The sequence below is a fragment of the Suricata suricatta genome, chromosome 1, assembly GCF_006229205.1.
Source record: "Suricata suricatta isolate VVHF042 chromosome 1, meerkat_22Aug2017_6uvM2_HiC, whole genome shotgun sequence".
NCBI classification, from domain to species: Eukaryota; Metazoa; Chordata; class Mammalia; order Carnivora; family Herpestidae; genus Suricata; species Suricata suricatta.
The window spans coordinates 33,111,692-33,132,222 of NC_043700.1; the positions used below are offsets into that span (position 1 = coordinate 33,111,692).

Here is a 20,531-nt window from a genome sequence, read left to right on the forward strand (position 1 = left end):
CCGTACATTTGTGGGCCCAGCTCTGGATTCTCTATTCTATTCCATTGGTCTATGTGTCTGTTTTTGTGCCAATACCATACTGTCTTGATGATGACAGCTTTGTAGTAGAGGCTAAAATCTGGGATTGTGATGCCTCCCGTTTTGGGTTTTCTTTTCAATATGACTTTAGCTATTCGGGGTCTTTTGTGGTTCCATATGAATTTGAGGATAGTTTGTTCCAGCTTTGAGAAGAATGATAGTGCCATTTTGATGGGGATTGCATTGAATGTGTAGATTGCTTTGAATAGTAATGACATTTTCACAATATTTATTCTTCTAATCCATGAACAGGGAATGTTTTTCTATTCTTTGGTGTCTTCTTCGATCTCTTTCATAAGTTTTCTATAGTTTTCATCATATAGGTCTTTTACATCCTTGGTTAGGTTTACTCCTAGGTATTTGATGGGGTCATACACTTAAAAAAAATTTTTTTATAGTTTATTTACTTTTGAGACAGAGAGAGACAGAGAATGAGCAGGGGAGGGGCAGAGAGAGAGGGGACACAGATTCTGAAATAGGCTCCAGACTCTGAGCTGTCAGCACAGAGCTCGACGCGGGACTTGAACCCATGAATCGTTGAGGCCGTGACCTGAGCCGAAGTCAGACACCCAACCAACCGAGCCACCCAGGTGCCCCAGTCATACACTTCTTGAGCAGCCCCACTCCTCATTTCCCACTGGTTTGGGGCACTTGCTCCCCTCATGACTGACCTTCGGCCGCACTCCCAGAAAGCCGCTACAGTTCTCTGCTCCACAGTGGCACTCCGTCCTGCCGTTGCCCAGACAATCCAGGTTATAATTAAATGTTAACTCCATCCCTAAAACAAGAGAAATAATTATTAATACTCAAGTCATGGGGAGAAGAAATGCTGTCACAGATATACGCTCACAATAAAAAGAGAGACTTAATTCTGACATGAAGGCTTTTCCCTCACCCGTGTTCCACACAGAAGACAGTGATGGGGAAAACCAACAGAGGAAAACATCCCCATCCACCAGTGATGACAGCAAAAACAGTCTACAGAAGTTGTCATATCCTCTGCATTGAAGTGGTCAAGATCCATGTAATAGAGACTAAGAAACTGAAATCTGTGCTCAAGATAAATGGGTTCTGGTTTAGTTTCTGTCCTAAAGCTAATTTATACCAATTTCTGAATGAATAAAAGGACCATGAATCATGGCAACCACACCATCTCCAGTGATTAATGCTTTAGGTTATGATCAGAAAAGAGTTCACCGTGCACATTTTCTATTTACACCAAAGAATCAGGGATTTGAACTGGGAGGTCCAAGCTTTGTCTTAGCTGGTCTTGACGAGCCCACAACGAGTTCCGGGAATGCCTTTAATCTCTTCTAGCTACAGCTCTTCTCTTCTCACCCATTTTCCTATAAACCCGGCAAAGAAGAAACTAAGTTCTGCTGTTAAGACGCTGGATGGGTAAGGAAAATTGCAAGCAGCTGGCTTCAGAAGCTTTTTATGTCCACTCTGAAACAGAAGATCTTCAAACTAAAAACCAAACACCTCCCCACCCCCAAACAAGTACAGACACCAGTGAAGTTAACACAGTATGTTAATACTTTAAAAAAGAAAACAAAAGCTTAAGCGTCTGGTTATATCACACAGACAGCAAGAACTTGAAGTGATTCAGTAGGGTCATGGACCTAGAGAATTCTGTGACAGCCTCTCTTACAGAAAGGCTCTTGCCAAACTCCCTTTTGCAGGACACAGATTTTCACTTCTTAATGGCAGAAAATAATTCCAAAAAGAATTCTATCTTATTTGAATTAATCCTGGAGCCTCAAACCTTGAAGGATATCCTGCCTAGGGAAGGGGGCATGTAGAGCAAGCTAGTTTTTTACCTGCAGGAATATCACAAAGAGCGAAAAGTCCAACTCGAACATCTCCATTCACTGTCCACTTTTGTGTTTCACAGTTTGGATTACAACTGTGGTTCATAAAACGAGAATAATTTCCTTTGGGGCCAGCATCAATTATACGGTCCTTCAGAAAAAAAAGAAATGAAAGGTGCCTTTAACATAAAACTAAGTACAAGCCTCTCTCAGAAACAGCCAACTTGGTCAAGAACCACCGAGAGCAGCCTTTTGCCACCAGCCGACAGCTGACAAGTCCAACATCGTGCGCTCTCTGGGCCATTGACTAAGTTATTGACTTTATTTGATGACTTCAAGTCAAAATCACTTAAGATAAAGTAGAATTTAATATATATATATTTTTTAGTTTGTTTCTAGACACAGACCAGAGAATAGTGCTGTGTAGAAGATCCGCTGGCCACAGGCTAAGGCAGGGCGTTCTGTGATGCCAGAGCGCGGAGATGGGTAAGCCGCCTGGGATGGGAACTACGGTTTTCTGTGGTCAGCCCCCCTTTCCTGCTCTGCTCAAGCAGGCGAAACCACTATGGGGGCAAATGGTGAAGAGTGTAGGCCACAGAGAGGGAAGGAGGAAAAATGAAAGACTTGGTCTCTAAACGAAGACTTCAAGATTTGATCGATGGAAAAGCTGTCACGTGGAACATACTCTTTAGTAGTTATCTGTTCCTTCTGCTTTACTTCCACCGACATTCAGAATACAGTCAAACATTCAACATTCTGAATTCAAACTCTGATAATCAGGATAAGCTCTGGAGGATGGGGCCTCCCCAGCGTTGTCAAGATGGCTGGAGGGTCCCTGCCAGTGAGGGGAGGATGTGAAAGGCTACTCAGCAATCAGAAATAAATGGCATTTTGTGTTTTTGAAAGTTGTAAAACTGACAAACAATGCAAACAATGACATATCAGCTAATATAAGCTTTTTAAAAAAATTTTTAAAGTTTATTTATTTTGAGAGACAGAGACAGGATGAGTAATGTGGAGGAGGGGGGACAAAGAGAGAGAGAATCCCAAGCAGGCTTCGCACTGTCACAGAGAGCCTGATGTGGGGCTTGAACTCAGAAACCGTGGGATCATGACCTGAGCCGAAACCAAGAGTCGGACCCCTAACCGACTGAGCCATCCAGGTGCCCCTAGAATAAGCTTCTTTTAAGTGATTTCTAGTTCTTTTAATGGTATTCTCTCAGTTTCAAGGATAGCCTAGAACACCGGACACATGGGTACTAGTCTTTGCTTTTCACTCAACAGATCACTTGTCAAGGCTGGACTTCAGTTTCTCATCCCTGCACAGCAGAGGGCTGCTGCAGACGTGAGGCGAGTAACAGAACGCACAGCAAATTGCATAGGTGAGACTAGCAGTTTTCCTGTCAGCCTGCTTATGGCCGCATTCATTTGTCCTAAAACTCAGACATGAAGTTTCAGTATACAGAACAATTGGAGTTAGAATTTTTGCTAAATCAGAACTTTAATGGTGCTTTAGAACTCAGCATCACAGAGCTGACAGTCTCTGGCAGTGATAGAGAAACTGAGGGCCAGGTCCTTCCATGACCAAGAAGAGCTGGACTGACAGCATGTGCGTCCGCTCTGTCACGCGGGGCTCCGCCAACCAGCCCCGGTGCGCTCGGATGCAAGCAGCACACTGTGGCTGGTAGTGTACTGGCTACTGCAAACCGTCCCAATTCTCCTGGAAAAAAAATCAAATTAGAGGAAACTGAGTTCAACCTAAGACCATGAAACGAAAACCAAGAATCCTTTTTTCTTACAAAAAAAAGTAATTTTACCTTGGTAACAGTTAACATATAAAAATTAGTTACACTGTTCTCGTGGGCTCGCTTGATTCGCAATCTGCACTCTTCTTCATCAATTAATTCACCGACATATTCATTTACAAATTCACCCTGCAGAGAAGCACACATCACATAAGTGTAAAACCAGCGTGTTACATTTGAAAGCATTCTTTAACACTGTACGTGTAATCCGAGAGAATTAACCAGAAAGACTGCTGGAAGTACAACTGTAACCCTAGAAACAAATGATGGTTGTCATTCATTGGCATTCAGGTGGCACCTTTGCTTATATGTTGCATATATTTTCTCCATGTGTGAACTCTTTTTGTAACAGAACAATCCCTTGTCATCTTTGTTGCATGTATTTTCCACATCTGTCTTGTTCCTTCTTTTTATCCTAATCTATTCTATCCTAATTGACATTATTTCTAACTTTAGATGTTTGGCAGATTGACCAGTGGAACCATCTGAGCTTAAAGTTTTCTTTGTTGGATTTTTTTTTTTAATGTTTATTTATTTTTGAGAGAGAGAAACAGAGCACGAGAGCGGGAGACACAGAATCTGAAGCAGACTCCAGGCTGTGAGCTGTCAGCACAGAGCCTGACACGGGGCTCAAGCCCACAAACCGTGAGATCATGACCCTGGCAGAAGTTGGATGCTTAACTGACTGAACCTCCCAGGCGCTCTTGTTGGAAGGTTTTTAATTATGGTTTCAATTTCTTTAATAGGTTATAGAACTATTCATATTTTTTATTTTTGTGGGGGTGGTGGCAATTATGCTTTTTTAAGAATCCATTCATGTGAATTTTCAAATTTATAGCAAAAATGTAGTAATACTCTTATTTTTTTTGTGAGTTCGGGGGATTACTTAAATACATAAAACCTTAAAAAAACAACAACAACTCAAAAAACACCCATTAACTGTGAATTCAATTGTGAATAAAAATAACCAAGTAAGAACTTTAAAAGTGCTGGAAATCTGTCCTTAAAGACTACAGCAAAAAGGTAAGGTGTAATTCAGGATTTAATATAAATTTTCTTAATTTTATACAAAGAAATCACCTTGTGACAGGAAGTCCCTTGTTTGGCTCTGGCCCACATTTGCAAAGATCTGTTACGTGTGAAAGGAAGAAGACTGGCTGTGTACAGTCAAATTCCATATTTGGCCTTTGTCCCTCAATGTATCACATTGCTACTAAGTCTTTATGATTTTGCTTTTCAGGAATGTATATACTTCCAGCTATTTTGTAAAAGAGCAATTGTCTTACATTAGCCATTCCTAAAGTACTACTGGGCAGAATAATCCTGACTGTATTTTCTTTTCTCTTGATTATATTAATAAATTAGAATACATTTTAAAATAAATGCAACTACTGTTAAAAGATGTTAGGGGCACCTGGGTGGCCCAGTTGGTTAAGAATGTGACTTCAGCTCAGAGCATGATCTCACGGTTCATGAGTTCAAACCCAAGTGCAGAGCCTGCATGGGATCCTCTGTCTCCCTCTCTCTGCCCCTTCTCCCCCCTCTCAAAAATAAATAAACAAACTTTAAAAAATAATAATTAAAAGATGTTAACATGATATTAAACTGCATAAATTTCAGGATAACCCCTAAACACCCCCTGAAGTCATAGGCAAAATTTGTAATTGTGATATGCATGGCATAAAAGTAACATCAAAAATTATTTCTAGGGGTGCTTGGCTAGCTCGGTCAGGAGAGCATGTGACACTCTATCTTGGGGTCATGAGTTTAAGCCTCACATTGGGTATAGAGATTAAAAAATTTTTTTAAGTTTTGCATTCTATAATGACATTTTAAATGTCAATGACCTGTGGCCAAGCAATCCAATCCATATATTTAATGCACCAGTGGATCCTGTGGGCTCTGCCTTCAAAATGCCAGCAATCTACCCACGTCTCTCTTGCTCAGCTACAACCTTGGTAGTCCATGACACCCTCATCTCTCTGCTGAACAATAATGGTCTCCTTTTTAGTTAGCCCTTCCCCATGATCATAAATCCCACAGACTTCAGCCAGAATTACTCTTTAGAAACACAAGAGTGGCACACACGGATACTTAAGGCAGCCCCCAAGATGCCTGTCTCCCAGCGCTCATGCCATGCTGTGATTCTCTCCTTGAGTGAGTAGGACCTGCGACTTTCTTCTAACCAACAGAAGACAGCAAAGATGACAGAAGGTATGTGATTCTGGGAGTTTGTTACATTAAGACTTCAGCATCCATCTTGCTGGGTATCTCCCTGGTTGGCGTGGGGAAGCGAATAGCCATGTTAGGAAACCCCACTGGGCAAGGAATTGTGGGCAGCCTCCAGAGACTAACTAATAGCAGCAAAACCATAAGAACAACAACCTGAAACAAAAAGCACCTGAAACTCTCAGACCTACAGCTGCAAAGAGCAGAATTCTGCCAACAACCATGCAAGCAGCACAGTAAATCCTTCTCTAGTTGAGGCACAAGAATGAGAACCCAGCCCTGGGAGACACTAAGCAGAGGACCCAGCCAAGCACTGCCCAACTCCTGACCGCTAGGAACTGTGAGAAAATGTGTGCGACGTTGTAAGTTCCCAAGTTTGCAGTATTATTATTAGGCAGCAACAAAAAAATGAATATATCCACTCAGATCAAGTTACTTCCCACTAACATCTTCCAGAAGTCTCCCTCCTGTGGTCTCTAAGGCCCCATAAGATCTGGCCCGAGGCTCCCTCCTCTCCCATCTCCTACACGCACCCCCTCCCCCTCTCCTCCAGGTGCAGTAGCTCTCCTGCTGGCCCTGGAGCAGGCTGCGCCTCAGTCTCTGCTCTTTCTTCAGTCTGAAATGAATGGCTTTTCTCCTCATTGTTCAGGTCAAATGGCACTCCTCAGCCTTCCTTAACCAAGTAACTTAAAATAACAATGCCTGTCACCAGCCATTCCCTTCAACAGCATTATTTTTCTTTGCAGCATTTTAGTGGTACTTAGCATTACATATCTGTTTATTACCTGTCTGTAGCAGACCCACAAAGCTGTCTTGTTCACGACTGTTTTTCCAAGTGCCTAGAGTAATACCTGGCACACAGAAAAAGCTTCACAAACGTGTGCTTACTGAATGAGTTTTGCTTTAAGTGATCTAACCTACAGAAATGGGTGCATGAAGACAGATGATTGAGAATGTTTGCTACAGAATTAAACATACACATAAGTTATGGGACATTTTACGATAGACTACAATGGGAGTGTTAAAAAAGAATGAGGAGAAAACTATACGGGTTGTCATTAAGGGGTATTTATGATATATTAAGTGGGATAAAATAATATGTACCATATTTGTTTTTAAAAGCCCTATAGGTATGGAAAATAGGACTATGTATTTGTATACATAAAAGGCTACATGACAACCTACTAACAGTGGTCATCTCTGTTGAGGAGACCTCTTTGATTCTCTTTCCTACAGTACCTTTTACTTACAAAGGTGATTTTTTTTAACAGAAAAATGTCAAGAGTAATTTTAATTCCCTATGTCCATCTTCTTTCAGTGTGAGCTTCTCTGCATGCTTGCTACTGGCCCTGGACAAGGAGGAGGAGGGGTGGAAGTGAGGCACAGCCAGGGGCCTTGTTTGAAAATGCACACTATTCAGGCTTATCCCTAGATATTTCAGTAGGACACTGTCTTTGATAAGGATCCCAAGGAGATTCCTGGGATGTCTGAAGTTTGAGGGCCACTGTTTAAACACTAGGATTTGCTGGTGATTTTTATTCTTGAGTTATTTGCATTTAAAAATTTTTCTTTGGGGTGCCTGGGTGGATCAGTCAGTTAAGCATTTGACTTCGGCTCAGGTCATGATCTCACAGACTGAGTTCAATCCCCGTGTCGGGCTCTGTGCTGACAGCTCAGAGCCTGGAGCCTGCTTCAGATTCTGTGTCTCCCTCTCTCTCTGCCCCACCCCTGATCATGCTCTCTGTCTCCCTCTTGAAAATAAACATTAAAAAAAGAATAATAATAAATTAAAATGTTTTCTTCAAAGAGACTGCTTGGGGAAAGTGCCTCAAAGTATAAAAATGAAGATAATTTATTTTTTTCATTTTTTTTAAGGTTTATTTTGAGAGAGAGTGTATGTGTGTGCATGAGCAGGGAAGGGTCAGAGAGAGCAAGAAAAAGAATCCCAAGCAGGTTCTGCACTGTCAGTGTGGAGCCCAAGTCAGGGCTCAAACCCATGAAACAAATCATGAGATCATGTCCTGAGCTGAAATCAAGAGTCAGACACTTAACTGAGCCACCGAGGCGCCAGGTGCCCTAAGAACGAAGATAATTTATAAGTGTTAAAGATCTCAACTTTAGTCAGTTGCTTTTGCACATATAATCTAATTTGAGACTGGCAACAATCCTTTTAAGTGTGTAGGGCAAGGGTCATCATACATTCACTCAAGAGCGGAGGAAACTGAGGCTCAAAGAGGTTAGTGACTTGGCCACATCCTCCAAGGTCAAGGAATTGTGATGTTGGTGCAAAGTCTTGAGTTTGCTAGTTTCCAACTCAGTAGTGTTCTGACCTTTATACTCTTTTGACTTTACTAAGCCTTTTATATCTCTTTTGCTTAACAAGTCAAAAATATTTCAAATAGAAAATGACTGATGCAGGCGCCTGGGTGGCTCAGTCTGGCTCTTGATCTTGGCTCAAGTCATGATCTCATGGTTATGGGACTTAGCCCTGCATCAGGCTCAATGCTGAGCGTGGAGCCTGCTTGGGATGCTCTCTCACTTGCTCTCTCTTTCTCTGCCCCTCCTTTGCTTGTGCTCTCTCAAACTAAATAAACTTAAAAAAAAAAAAAAGGGAAATGACCAATGTCCCTTCTCCTTTTTATGACTGATCATAGGACAGCCAAAGTTTATGTGCATTTTATTCCAAACTCTTCCTACTACTTCTGCTCTGCTTAAGAAGTGCCAAACTCTCAACTTGGGAAGTTTCAAAATGATGCCAAAAATCCCCATGTATCTTAACTCCAAGAGGAGACGAAGCATCTTCTGAGAGGCTTAGGCCCTGGTCTGTCCGACCACCCCCATGACCCCTGTCCCTCGCTACCTTCTTAATGCTCCTTTTGGTCCTGAGGCCCCAGCCTCTCCGCTCTGTCTTGATGACCTCTGCATCGGGGTAAAGCCTCTTTGTAAAGCACTGGTTCTGGCACCGCTCTCCGGCTGGGCACACCTGCGGGTGGCACTCATACTGCAGCATCCTGTTTAGGCACTCCGACTCCAGGCCACACGGGTTCTCATCGGCCGGCTTGCAGTTACAGCGGGGGATCTCTGACAGGTCTGCGACATGAATCTGCACTTTTCCTATTACTTTGTTAGCCTGGAAAACCAAGTCACGGATGAGAGGGAAGAATCTGAACAGGAACGTCAGACACATCCATGAAATTCTTGGCTTTGCTACAGTGGTGGATTCTGAGAAAGGCTCTTTATGTGTCTTGATTTCACTTTCCTCATGAATAAGCTAAGAACAAGCTAAGAAGAAAATGGCCTCTCCATAGTGGACAAAAAATATCAAAATCCGATGTGAATTCTCACTTATTTATCGCGTGCATTTCTTCTACTAGTTAATGGGAACTTATAATTGGAAACAACTGTGGGCTTTCCTGAATTTGTAAACAATCTAAACACCTATCCTCTCACTTGCTGCAGGACAGCCTGGTGGGGCGAGAACAGGGATCCTCAGGAAACATGCTGTGCGCTCGCAGGTGTGAGAGGGCTTACCAAGCCTCCTCCTCACAGCACAGCAGCTATGACTCCCACTTATGTTCCCAACGAAAGCTCTCGGTCTGCTTTACAGAAGACTGTGATAATCAGCAAAAGTTTTTGTAAGTCAAAAAGGGCTTTCTACTAAGAGGGTGATGCATTTCCTCTTGCCTGTCAAATACCAGTGATTCATGGGTAAAGACTCACTTTGATGTGTTTGTAAGGAGGGGGTTTTCTTGAGTTCTTTTCCACCTCTAGCGCTTCTTTGCTTTCTCTTTGTGCTTTCAATTCCTGGAAACGTTTTGCAGCTTCTTCCAGTGCTGCCAACAAGACCGAACAAAGTATATAAATAAAAACAACAAAAAAACAAAACAACAAAAAACAAAGACTGTTAGGAGAATAGTTTTACACTGCCTTCCCAATACCCTGAATCTAGCCTGGTGTGGTTTTTTTTTTTTTTTTTTACATTTTTAAAATTTATTTTTTAGAGAAAGAGACAGAGGGTGAGCAGGGGAGGGGCAGAGAGAGAAAGAGACACAGAATCTGAAGCAGGCTGAGGCTCTGAGTTAGAGGTCAGCACAGAGACTGAGGTGGGTCTCGAACCCACAAATCGTGAGATCATGACCTGAGCTGAAGTTGGACATGCTCAACTGACTGAGCTACTCAGGTGCCCCTGGTGGGTTCTTTCTAAAAGTATCCTGGAAATAACCATTTTCCACCAGAATAGGATAACACTGAAATAGGACGTAACTGGTTTGTAGCTGAACACTGTGCTCTGTGCGAGTTGCTGCCCTTGAGAAGAGGTCCTACTTCAATAATCAGAGGCTTCCAGGTAAAGCAAAAAAACCCAACCAACCAAAACCCCCCAGCTTTTTACCTTGTACTAGATTTAAATTTCTTTTACTCTTACCCACAAAGCCAAACTTCCTGGAAACTTGTTGCAAAAACACTTGGAAGGCTCTTCATGGGGAGCTTTTACTACTCTCCTGTAGCAACGCTTCACTGGATATAGAAGACTATTTCCAAAATAATCTCTATGTTGGTAGAAAGATCACTGAAGATCCTCCTTTCACACAGACAGCAGAGTCTACTATACGGAAATTTATTTTTCTAACTGATTGGATAAGATGTGCTCTAATGTGACTGGAAACTTCTGGAGTTGGATTGTAACACCTGGTGAAGTTCCCTAATACCAGAAACATGTCAAGTGCAAGTGAGGAGACACAGAGAAATCAGCCACTGAGTCTTGGTTTTGAGCCACTGTAAACATCATCTGACTTACCTTTCTTGAAGGTCTTGTTAATACTAGTCTGTCCCTCAGCAAAGCTTTTATCTCCTTCAACATAAGGGAACACTCTGCCCTGGTGTACCCAATAGTAGTCATGAGAACCAAAGAAGAACACAGGGAAGTCCCCCAAGTCATGCTTAAGGCCCTGGATGTTCAGTGGCACAGACCTGGGATTGCAGATCTCTGCTGGCCACCATCTGAAAACAAAAGCAATTTCAGATCAATCAAAAGAATGAAAAATCATACCATTCATTACATGACTGGCATGAGGGAGAAAAAAGGTTTTATATTTTGCAATTTTCATTCAGATTCTAAGGGCACAAGATACCTTGTTTGTCTTTAATCCTGCCCAAACCACACATCATTTAAAAACATATTAAGGGCACCTGGGTGGCCCAGTCAGTTAAGCATCTGACTTTGGCTCAGGTCATGATCTCACGGTTCATGGGTTCGAGCCCCATACTGGGCTCTCTGCTGTCAGCGCAAAGCCCACTTGGAATCCTCTGTCCCCTCCTTTCTCGGTCCCTCACCTGCTTACACATCTCTCTCAAAAATAAACATTTTAAAAAATTAATAAAAATAAAACACTGATTAGTGAATTAATGAAATAATGAACACAGACTAAATAAACTAGACCCTAAACACCCAATCTAGTTTTTTTCCTTTAAAAACTAATACCTGATACAAAGGAATATCATGAACATACATAAGTTATAAAGCATAACAACTAAAAAAAACAACTCATTACCCAACTTAAGAATTAGAATTTATCAATACTATTCTAAAACCAATTTCAATCCTAGAAAAGTTATGTGTTCCTCCAAATTTGGCAATCTTAGTAATAAGATTGTTAGTAATAAGATGGTCTTTCAAGGTATAAAAGTTGATTTCTAGTAAAGGGAATCATTTGAGAATAAACTGATGCTGTAGTGAAGAATGACAACTCCATTCAAATGAACATTTTCTTCTTTCTAATTGACTAGAGTAAATACTTTTTGGTCAAATGTACTAGGTTTATGTTCAGTGTGTATTTCAGAATCTAATTGATCTTACATCACAATAAATGTGGGATTTGGGATAGAATGAAAATGTAGCTGCTTTATTCTTTGGCTGAAGAGCATAGTGATCACTAAATGAAATAATCTGTGAGGTGCATTTGACAGTTTCTAACAATTGGGCAAGTCAAAAAATGAAGGGTTAAGTTTTGGTAGTACATAGAATAATCAGTATGAACAGTAAATATACAAAAATTTAAATCTTTTCCATCTGCGTGCGAGTTGGGGAAGGGCAGAGAGGAAGACAGAGGATCCACAGTGGGCTCTGTGCTGACAGCAGTGAGCCTGATGTGGGGCTCAAACTCACGAACTGTGAGAACCACAGTGGGATACTTAACCGACTGAGTCACCCAGGTGCCCCTACACTGTTTTAGATATTTCTTATCCAAGAATGTCTTATCTGTTAATGGTCAAATTTGCACTCCTGCTGACCCTGGAAAGATACAGATTTTTAATGATAAAAAGCAGTGTGTGTTTCTTTTAGCAATGAAAACAATGCAGAAATGTGTAACAAGAAAACTAAAAAAGGACTCCCTCTTAAAATCTTATGCCTCAGATTATTAATATCTGATGTTTTTCTTTCTGGGTCTGAAAAACGTATCTAGATCTACAATTTTTAAAAACTGTATAAACACATGGAAAGATAATATATATACTATTTAACATGCTTCCTAAGTTCAACTACATACCCTGCGTATCATCTCATATTACTATAGAGACTAGGATTACCCTTTTATGGATGTGGATACATTATAATTTATTCAAGAAATCCCTCACTGACTGAGTACTTGGGTTATTTCAAATTTTTGCCATTAAAAACAACACTTTAATGAATACCCCTATAAACACATTTTTGCATGTTTGTCCAATGTTTTCCTTTTTAGACAGATTCCTTGAAGGGGAAGTGCTGAGTCGAAAGGTAGACTCTTACAATTTTAATATGTGAAGCAAGACCACCCCAGGTCGCTCCTTTCCCCTTGCCCTCGCTAGCCAGAAACTTATTACTCTTTTAAATCTTTGCCGATCTGTTAATTGCAAAAAAAGAGAAACAAAATTTAAAAAAACCTTCTTCATCCTTAATACACACTTATTTTTAGTGAAGCTCAGCATTTTTTATATATTTATTTTCTATTTGTTCTTTTTTTGGCTACCTGGCTCTTTCTCTTCTTTGCTCCCGTTTCTAGGTAAGGCATTTGTCTTTTCTTATTAAAGTAGAAGTGCAAATACTTTCACTTGGTTTGACATTTGCCTTTTAAAACTTTGTATCTGTTGCCATACAATATAAAATTATTTATGTATTCAATTGCCAAGTTTTTTGGGGGGGGGTTCTTGTCATATGTTAAAAAAAAATAGTGTGGGGAAGATCACTCCTCAATCTCAAGGCCCCTTCTATCTCAGCTAAAACCAAAAATTTTAAAGTTAAATAGGTAATGGACACCTGGGTAGCTCAGTTGGGTAAGCATCTTTCTCTTGATTTCAGCTCATGTTATGACTTCACTGTCCTGGTGTCAGACTGAGCCCCATGTTAGGCTCTGTGCTAGGTGTGGAGACTGCTTAGGATTCTCCCTCTCGCTGTGCCCCACCCTACTTGCTAGTGTGTGCACATGCACACACTCTCTCCCTTTCTGTCTGTCACACACACACACACAAGTTAAATAGGTAAGTAAGCAAGAAGCATATTTAAAATGCAGAGAAAATGACATAACCCTTGCTAAAAAATTATAGTATGTTTGAAATCCTATAGAAATATATTTTACTTAGTATTCTAATTGAAAAGTGGACAATTATTGTGCTTTTTTTTTTAAATTTTTAATGTTTATTTTTCAAGCGAGAGAGACTGTGAGTGGGGAAGGGCAGAGAAAGAGGAAGACACAGAATCTGAAGCAGGCTCCAGGCTCCAAGCTGTCAGCACGGAGCCTGATGTGGGGCTTCAATTCACGAACTGTGAGATTATGGCCTGACTGAAGTCGGACGCTTAACCGACTGAACCACCCAGGTGCCCCTGTGCTCCCTTGAATAGTATCTATTTTCTCAGTGAATGATAAAAATAACGTATGCCTCAAAATGTAGAATTTTAAAAATACATCGCTATTCCTGTTCAATGAAGGCTTGTTAAAGACAGGTTTTTCTTTTTCCAGTTTATTTGTTTTGAGAGGGGGAGAGAGAGTACATGCGCGTGCTCAAGCAGTGGAGGGTTGGACAGACAGGAGAGAAGAGAGAGAACCTCAAGCAGCTTCATGCTGTCAGCACAGAGCCTGGGACCATGCATGACCTGAGCTGGAATCAAGAGTTGGATGCTCAACCAATGGAGCCACCCAAGTGCCCCAGAGACAGGCTTCTTAAGGAGAAAGTTTTATTAACATTATGGCAATCACACATACTTCTTACTTCATTCTCTTAAGAACTAAAAGCTCTTCATGTACTAATTCCTCTCTAAATTCTAAAGAGCTCTCTCCCTGCACTCAGTTTAAAGCTTCTAGCAGAAACTGAAATGGGCCAAATTTACGGGTAGAGAGAGCTATTTTGGCCAGGAAAAAACTCTTGATTTTATTAGAAATCAATATAAATGTATTAGGACACAAAGAAAACATGTTCATACTATCTATATAAAAGCTTTTATTCCAAAGTCTAGCATATTAGCATAAAATACCTTTCAGAACTAAAAAACAAAAGAGGTGCCTGGGTGGCTCAGTTGGTTAAGCAACTGACTCTTGATTTCAGCCCTGGTCATGATCTCTAGGTTCGTGAGATCAAGCCCTGGGTCAGGCTCTGTGCTGGACATGAAGCCTGCTTGGGATTCTCGGTCTCCCCCTCTCTCTGCCCCTCTCCCACTTGTACACAACCCCACCCCCCCAACACACACACACACTCTCTCTCTCAAGAAAAAAAAAAAGAAATCTAAAAAAATTAAGAATAAAATGTTAGGGAGGAGCCTGGTGTCTCCTCTAAAAAAACAAGTCAAGGAACCAATCTAAAAGAAAATAATTCTATCAATTAACCTTCCCAATCTTCTAAAAACCAACTCAAATTAGATTTCTTTTTTCTTTCTTTTTTGTAAGGAAGTAGCTCTGTGTTGTTCTACCTACCTCCTAGCCAGTTTGTATACAGATTATGAACCTATGTCTGAACAATGATTGAATACTTCCTCTGTGTCCTTGGAAAAACTTGCCTGTAATTTCCCAATTTGACCCAAACAATCTGCTTGTAATGTAGTTTCTTGCCAGCTTTACAGTCATTACAATTCCAGCAGCCTTCTGGCATGTCTATGCTCAGGCATTCTGGGTGGAAGGAAGCCGGGCACGATTCACAGCAGAGCAATCTTCCACCTTGAAACAAATAAACAGTCTTAATAACTAAGAAGAGAGGAAAGAGAAAAAGAAAGAGAAAGGAGAAGGTTATCTTTTAAGTGCACCAAATTTGATTCAAACTGGGGGAAAATAAAGGGATTGAGTTAGATCTACAGTGATGGATTAAGATAGAAAGCATGTGAACAGACTTAGCTACTTCAGTCCCTGTTCAGGACTGCGGTGGCCCAAACCTCAAAGCTTCCGAGGAGTGTGAGCAGTGGTGTTTACCCTTCTCAAATGTGGGCAGCGGAGGCATCAGCTTAGCAGGAAGCTAAAACTCTTAACAGAGGCATGGAATCTTTAGTAAATTTGAGAGCAGATTTTCAAAGAAATAAGTAGCAATTTACTTTCTTTTCTCCTTGAGAGCTAAGAAAGCAAGCAATGGTCATCTTTGTATTTTAATCCAGTGCCATAGTTAACTAAATCCCTTTACAATAAAATTAGCAAGAATAAAACAGCCAATAGGTTTAGCAGTACTTTTTCCTTTCCATAAAAAAAAAAGCAAAAAGCAAAGGATTGAACTTTCTCAAATTGGTGATTCCAATATCATTTACCTTTCCAGCAAAAATAAAAAAAGTAAAAAACAGGCTATACAGCAGTGGTTTGCAATTTTTTCATCACCAAGGATCCCCCTTTTCTCCTTCAGGGACCCATGTTTGCAAACATTTTATCAATATAATAACTCTCCTGAAACAAACGAACAACAAAAAAATCCCAAACCAAAAAAAAAGAATCAAAACCCCTGTTAAAAGGTAATGATTTCTCCTGTTTTTATTAACCAAAGAAATATGTAACTGCCAATCAGAGCTTCTGATCCCAATAACAGAACTAGTATTATCACATTAAGTTGTTCAAATCATAGCCAAATATAAAGAAATGTATGCAGCCTTATTTTGTGCAAATGTGTGATTCTGTTAGATTTTCTGAATATTAAATAGTTCAACAATTGTTTATATAAGTTTTTCTGATTCATATTGAGAACCACTGCTTTATAGCGTGGAACTAAGCAAATGTCACTGTGGGAGAAATCCCACATGCAAGGTGGTCCCTCTCCAGGTTCCCTGGCAAAATCCTCTCCTCTGAAATACACAAAATGATCTCTGGGTTAAGACCAAAACAAGTGCAGCAAACAAAACAAAAGGATATTTTTTAATGCAAAAATATAAAAGAGACTGGGGCGAGATTAGGTATTTCTAATAGGTGTTTCAACAAGTGGCAGAGAAGGATGTTAACCACTAAAGATGAAATATAATAAAGACATTTACTGCCAAAAAAAAAAAAAAAAGTGAATTCTGTTGGAAAACCAGGTCCATAACCTGATTGTAGTGAGGTTTAAAATCTCATTAGCAAAAAGTTAAGAGCCTTCTACATAACTTTATGAAATCACACGCTCCAACGTTTCGAGGGTTTGCTATCAATTTTCCAGAAAATCTTTTCTTCCTGTAGACTTTCAAACTTCTAACCGATTAACATAAAAACAAAATCTATACACAATCAGCGATGAAATAAATTACTATATTTCCTCTGCTTAAAAGCTTTTATTTCAATCATTAAGATTTTTTCCTTTGTCTGAAGATCTCAATATGGATTAATTGCTCCAATTCTCCAACCTACAGATTAGCTGCCCAAGTGCTCTTAGCCTAGGTAGGGGGTTCGGTAAGTTTAAAATGAGAGAACTGACTTCTCCATCAGAAAAGAATTACCAATAGGGAGAGCAGTCTTTGCAAACAGCTTTACGGGACATGTGATCATTCGAGCTGATGGGGAAGAGTCAGGCTGGCCATTTTTAACTTTATGGAATACTCCTCAATTTTAAGTCTTATTTCAGAGGAAATACAGACCCAGAATCGTCAATGAAAATCATCATGATTTTTTGACAAAAAATACACGAGAAAAATGAAAATATGAACAATCCACCTTGGTGCTATGCAAGAAAACTGCTTTAGGATGCAAGAAGAATATATGGTTCAAGCTAAGCACACAGAGGGCTCAAAATAATTTCAATTCATGTCAAGGTCAATATGAGTCCCCAAAACAAAGTAAGAAACAATTGATGTAATCTAATTTTATAAAAGCATCAGTAGGAAATAAGGCATTTCCTAAAATAAATGCCTTGGGTGATTTTATTGCATTATGGAGTTAGCCAGATCTACGTCCACATTTGTTTAAGAAGTAGGTGGTATCGCCATAAGGTGACATACTCTGACTTCAGTGTAAAAACAAACAACAAGCTAGCAAGCCAATACTCTCTCCAACCTACTTCTCTACAGGTTCTAATCAACCTGCTTAGTTATATGGTTTTTTAGTCTTTGGTTGCCACTTCAGATGTCTGACAAAGATCAAAGATACATCAAGCAGGCAACACAAAGAATGGAGGGGGGAAAAAACCCTATCTCAAATATACCTAGTACTTTAGGTATGAATTAATTTTTCTTTAAAGATTCTGAATTTGGCTCCCAGATCATAATGGGAATGTATACAGGAAAAGACCTTCACCTTTCAGGTTCTTCATTTTACCCTTTGGGATAAGACCTCCCAAAATTATACAGCACTGTTAAGCTACTTTCTCTCTTTTTTACAACTAGGCTATGTAAAGTTAAATACAAGATAAGATTTGCTTCTACAGACTAAATTATTTGGGAGAATACAAATATACATTTAGTTCTTGGTTCTCTGTGGATAAATTACCCATAAGTAATTCTTCAGTGGAGCTGGGCGGCCTCTGAATATCCCACATCTGGGTTATCCTCCCCAGGTGCCCACCAAAGTCTCCTAGGAGAAGGGCAATTTGTTTTCATAGCATCTTAATATTTTGGCTTCCCTCTTTTAATAACCTATCCTGTTTTTTTAGTTGAAATTTCATAATAATTAACATCAGGTCTATTCTACCCTAACATGAATGGTAGTTCCCCATCAGGCAGAAGAGAAAGAGCCCTTAGAATCTTTCTTTATTAAGCAAAATCCTAGTCTTTCAATTTTAATAACCCACAGATACATGGAATGTGTGAGAATTTATTCAAGGAGAAGAGTAAGTAAGAATTTGCAATAATGGAATTATTTTAAGCCCTTTTTAATAATGTTGCAGCCATATGAAGACACAGTCACAACCACCAAGGTAGAATTTACCAAAAGCAACAGATAGTGCTTGACAGGCATACATTTCCCCCCTTCATGTAAAGAGAAAAAAAAGGAAATGCAAAAAATAAAAGCAAGAGATAAACTATTTTGATTATTACCTTTCTCACATTTCTTTTTGGAAGCTGACGAAGAAGGAATCATAGGTAATTTCATCAACTCTGCACGATTTGATTCATTCAGTAGGTAGTGGGACTTATAGGCATATGAACTGAACATGGGGTCTGAATGGTCCTGAACTATCAGCCCTATACGAAACAAACAGAAAGAGATGAGCTGCAATGAAACTACCCATGATTCCATGAGGGAAAAAATAAACCAACACCTATTATGTAGCTGTGCTAAAAGTTGGGGGGGAAAATGAGAATATGAAGAAAAAGAAAAATCTGACAGAAAAGGCTTGCCAGAGTTATTAAAGGGAGTTTGAGCTACTCCATGCCTTATCCTGTAAAAACCTACACACCCAGAAGAAAACCACAAATTAATTTGGAGATGTAAACTGCAATTAACGTCATACTTAAAATCTGCTATGATACACAAAGCTACATTCCTTAATATTTAGAAATACTGTGATGACAATCCAAAGAACAAAATGACACATCACTTAATAGCAAGTAAGAGTTATTTACATAACATAGTAGAGACACTGATCTACCTTCAATGTATCAAGTAACACTAAAAGGTAGAATTGAGTCTCTCCTCTTCTCTAGTCATATCTTTTTCTGCCAGATAATGAAGCTATTCTCTATCAATATGATATATGATTTTAAAGAAGCCATAATTTGTTGAACTTCACTAAGTAATGCAAACCGTTTACCTTTTACCCCCTGCTATGACATAAAGTAATTACCAAACTAAGGATTTATAAAGATAGTTCTTTTGATCTACCAATCCAGCTATCCTGTTTGGAAGGAAATAGAAAATCACCTCTAACTCACTTGTGACCCCCACCTCTCCTTCCCTTCCTGTCTACTTCCCCTTGTTGAGTTCACTAGAGGCCACTCTTAACCTAGGTGAGTATGAGACCAGGGAACATTTCTCTGTTTGGTTACTAGACAGTTTATAATGATCTTAGGACTTTGCAATAAGGATCATGACAGCAGTTCTATAGAGATCATTTTGAGAAGAGTCAAAAGTTTTGTTTTTATAAGTGGGTTACCATTTACTTTTTGCCATGGGTGTGTTATCTTCATTTGATGCTACCCTACACTGAGGAAGATTCAAGGCCTACCTCTGACCTGGAGGACAGAATGGAACTTAAAATTGCTGATTGGCAATAGAATAAAAATCTTCTAATAGAAGTTATATAATGTCAAATGAATTTCATATGTTTAATAGAGAGAAGCAGTGTAGTATAAAAAACAGGGCATTTGAAATGAGACAGATCAGGTACAAATGCTAGTCCCACTATTTAACAACTGCTGTGACCTTCAGATAAATGATGGAATCTGAGCTTCAGTGCTCTCATCCATATAAATAACTTCTTAAGGCAACTGTGACAATTCAGATGGTACCTGGTAGAGTTTGATTTACAGATGAAAAAAAAAATTGCTACTATTATTAAAATGAAAAGAAAATCCTATCTACCTCCTCCATTATAAATTACCATTACAAAGAAAGGTATACAAAGTTACGTAACTTTTATTTTACACCCTGCCTCCAACCCCCCCAGAGGAAAGGAAACGCTAAACAATATATACCACACTGAAATAGGACTGAACATTTCTCATAGTGCCATGAGGGGCAGGGAAGGAGCAATGTTCCTCTATACCTTGAAACATTTCTAAAAATATTTCTAGATATTTATTCCTTAAGAATTAGTCGAATGATTTTAAACAACCAATAACCATGAACTAAGAAATCCTTCATGAGGAGGGAAAAACTCTGTATAAGGCAAGAAACAAAAGCAAAACAGCTTTCTAATACTAAAACATATTACTATGAAAACCTTCTTTTTTATTGTGTGAATTTATTACAATTAGGTCTCTCTAAAAAAGGAGACCTTGGGCGTCTGGGTGGCTCAGTCGGTTATGCATCTGCTTCCTGATTTGGGCTCAGGTCATGATCTTTCAGGTTTCTGAGTTCAAGCACTTGCACTGATGGTGCGGAGCCTTGCTTGGGATTCTCTCTCTCTCTGCTCTCTCCTGTTCTTGCCCACATGAGCTCGCTCGCTCTCTTTCGCTCTCTCTCAAAACAAACAAACACTAAAAAAAATTTTTTTTAAATGAGACCTTTATAAGTACTGATAAAAGAACACATATTATTTACTT

The 20,531-nt window shown here is 39.6% G+C and overlaps 1 protein-coding gene across 1 annotated transcript in view; it reads right to left on the bottom strand.

Annotated features, from left to right (window-relative positions):
* Positions 1-20,531, bottom strand: part of NSD3 (nuclear receptor binding SET domain protein 3) — a 75,160-nt gene that overhangs the window by 8,106 nt on the left and 46,523 nt on the right. The window contains exons 15-22 of the mRNA XM_029936172.1: positions 18,363-18,509; positions 14,949-15,105; positions 10,719-10,921; positions 9,644-9,756; positions 8,784-9,053; positions 3,707-3,823; positions 1,899-2,040; positions 750-856 (exon numbers count right to left, since the gene is read on the bottom strand). Coding sequence (XP_029792032.1) covers positions 750-856; positions 1,899-2,040; positions 3,707-3,823; positions 8,784-9,053; positions 9,644-9,756; positions 10,719-10,921; positions 14,949-15,105; positions 18,363-18,509 — 1,256 coding nt within the window. The remainder of the gene's footprint in view (positions 1-749; positions 857-1,898; positions 2,041-3,706; positions 3,824-8,783; positions 9,054-9,643; positions 9,757-10,718; positions 10,922-14,948; positions 15,106-18,362; positions 18,510-20,531) is intronic.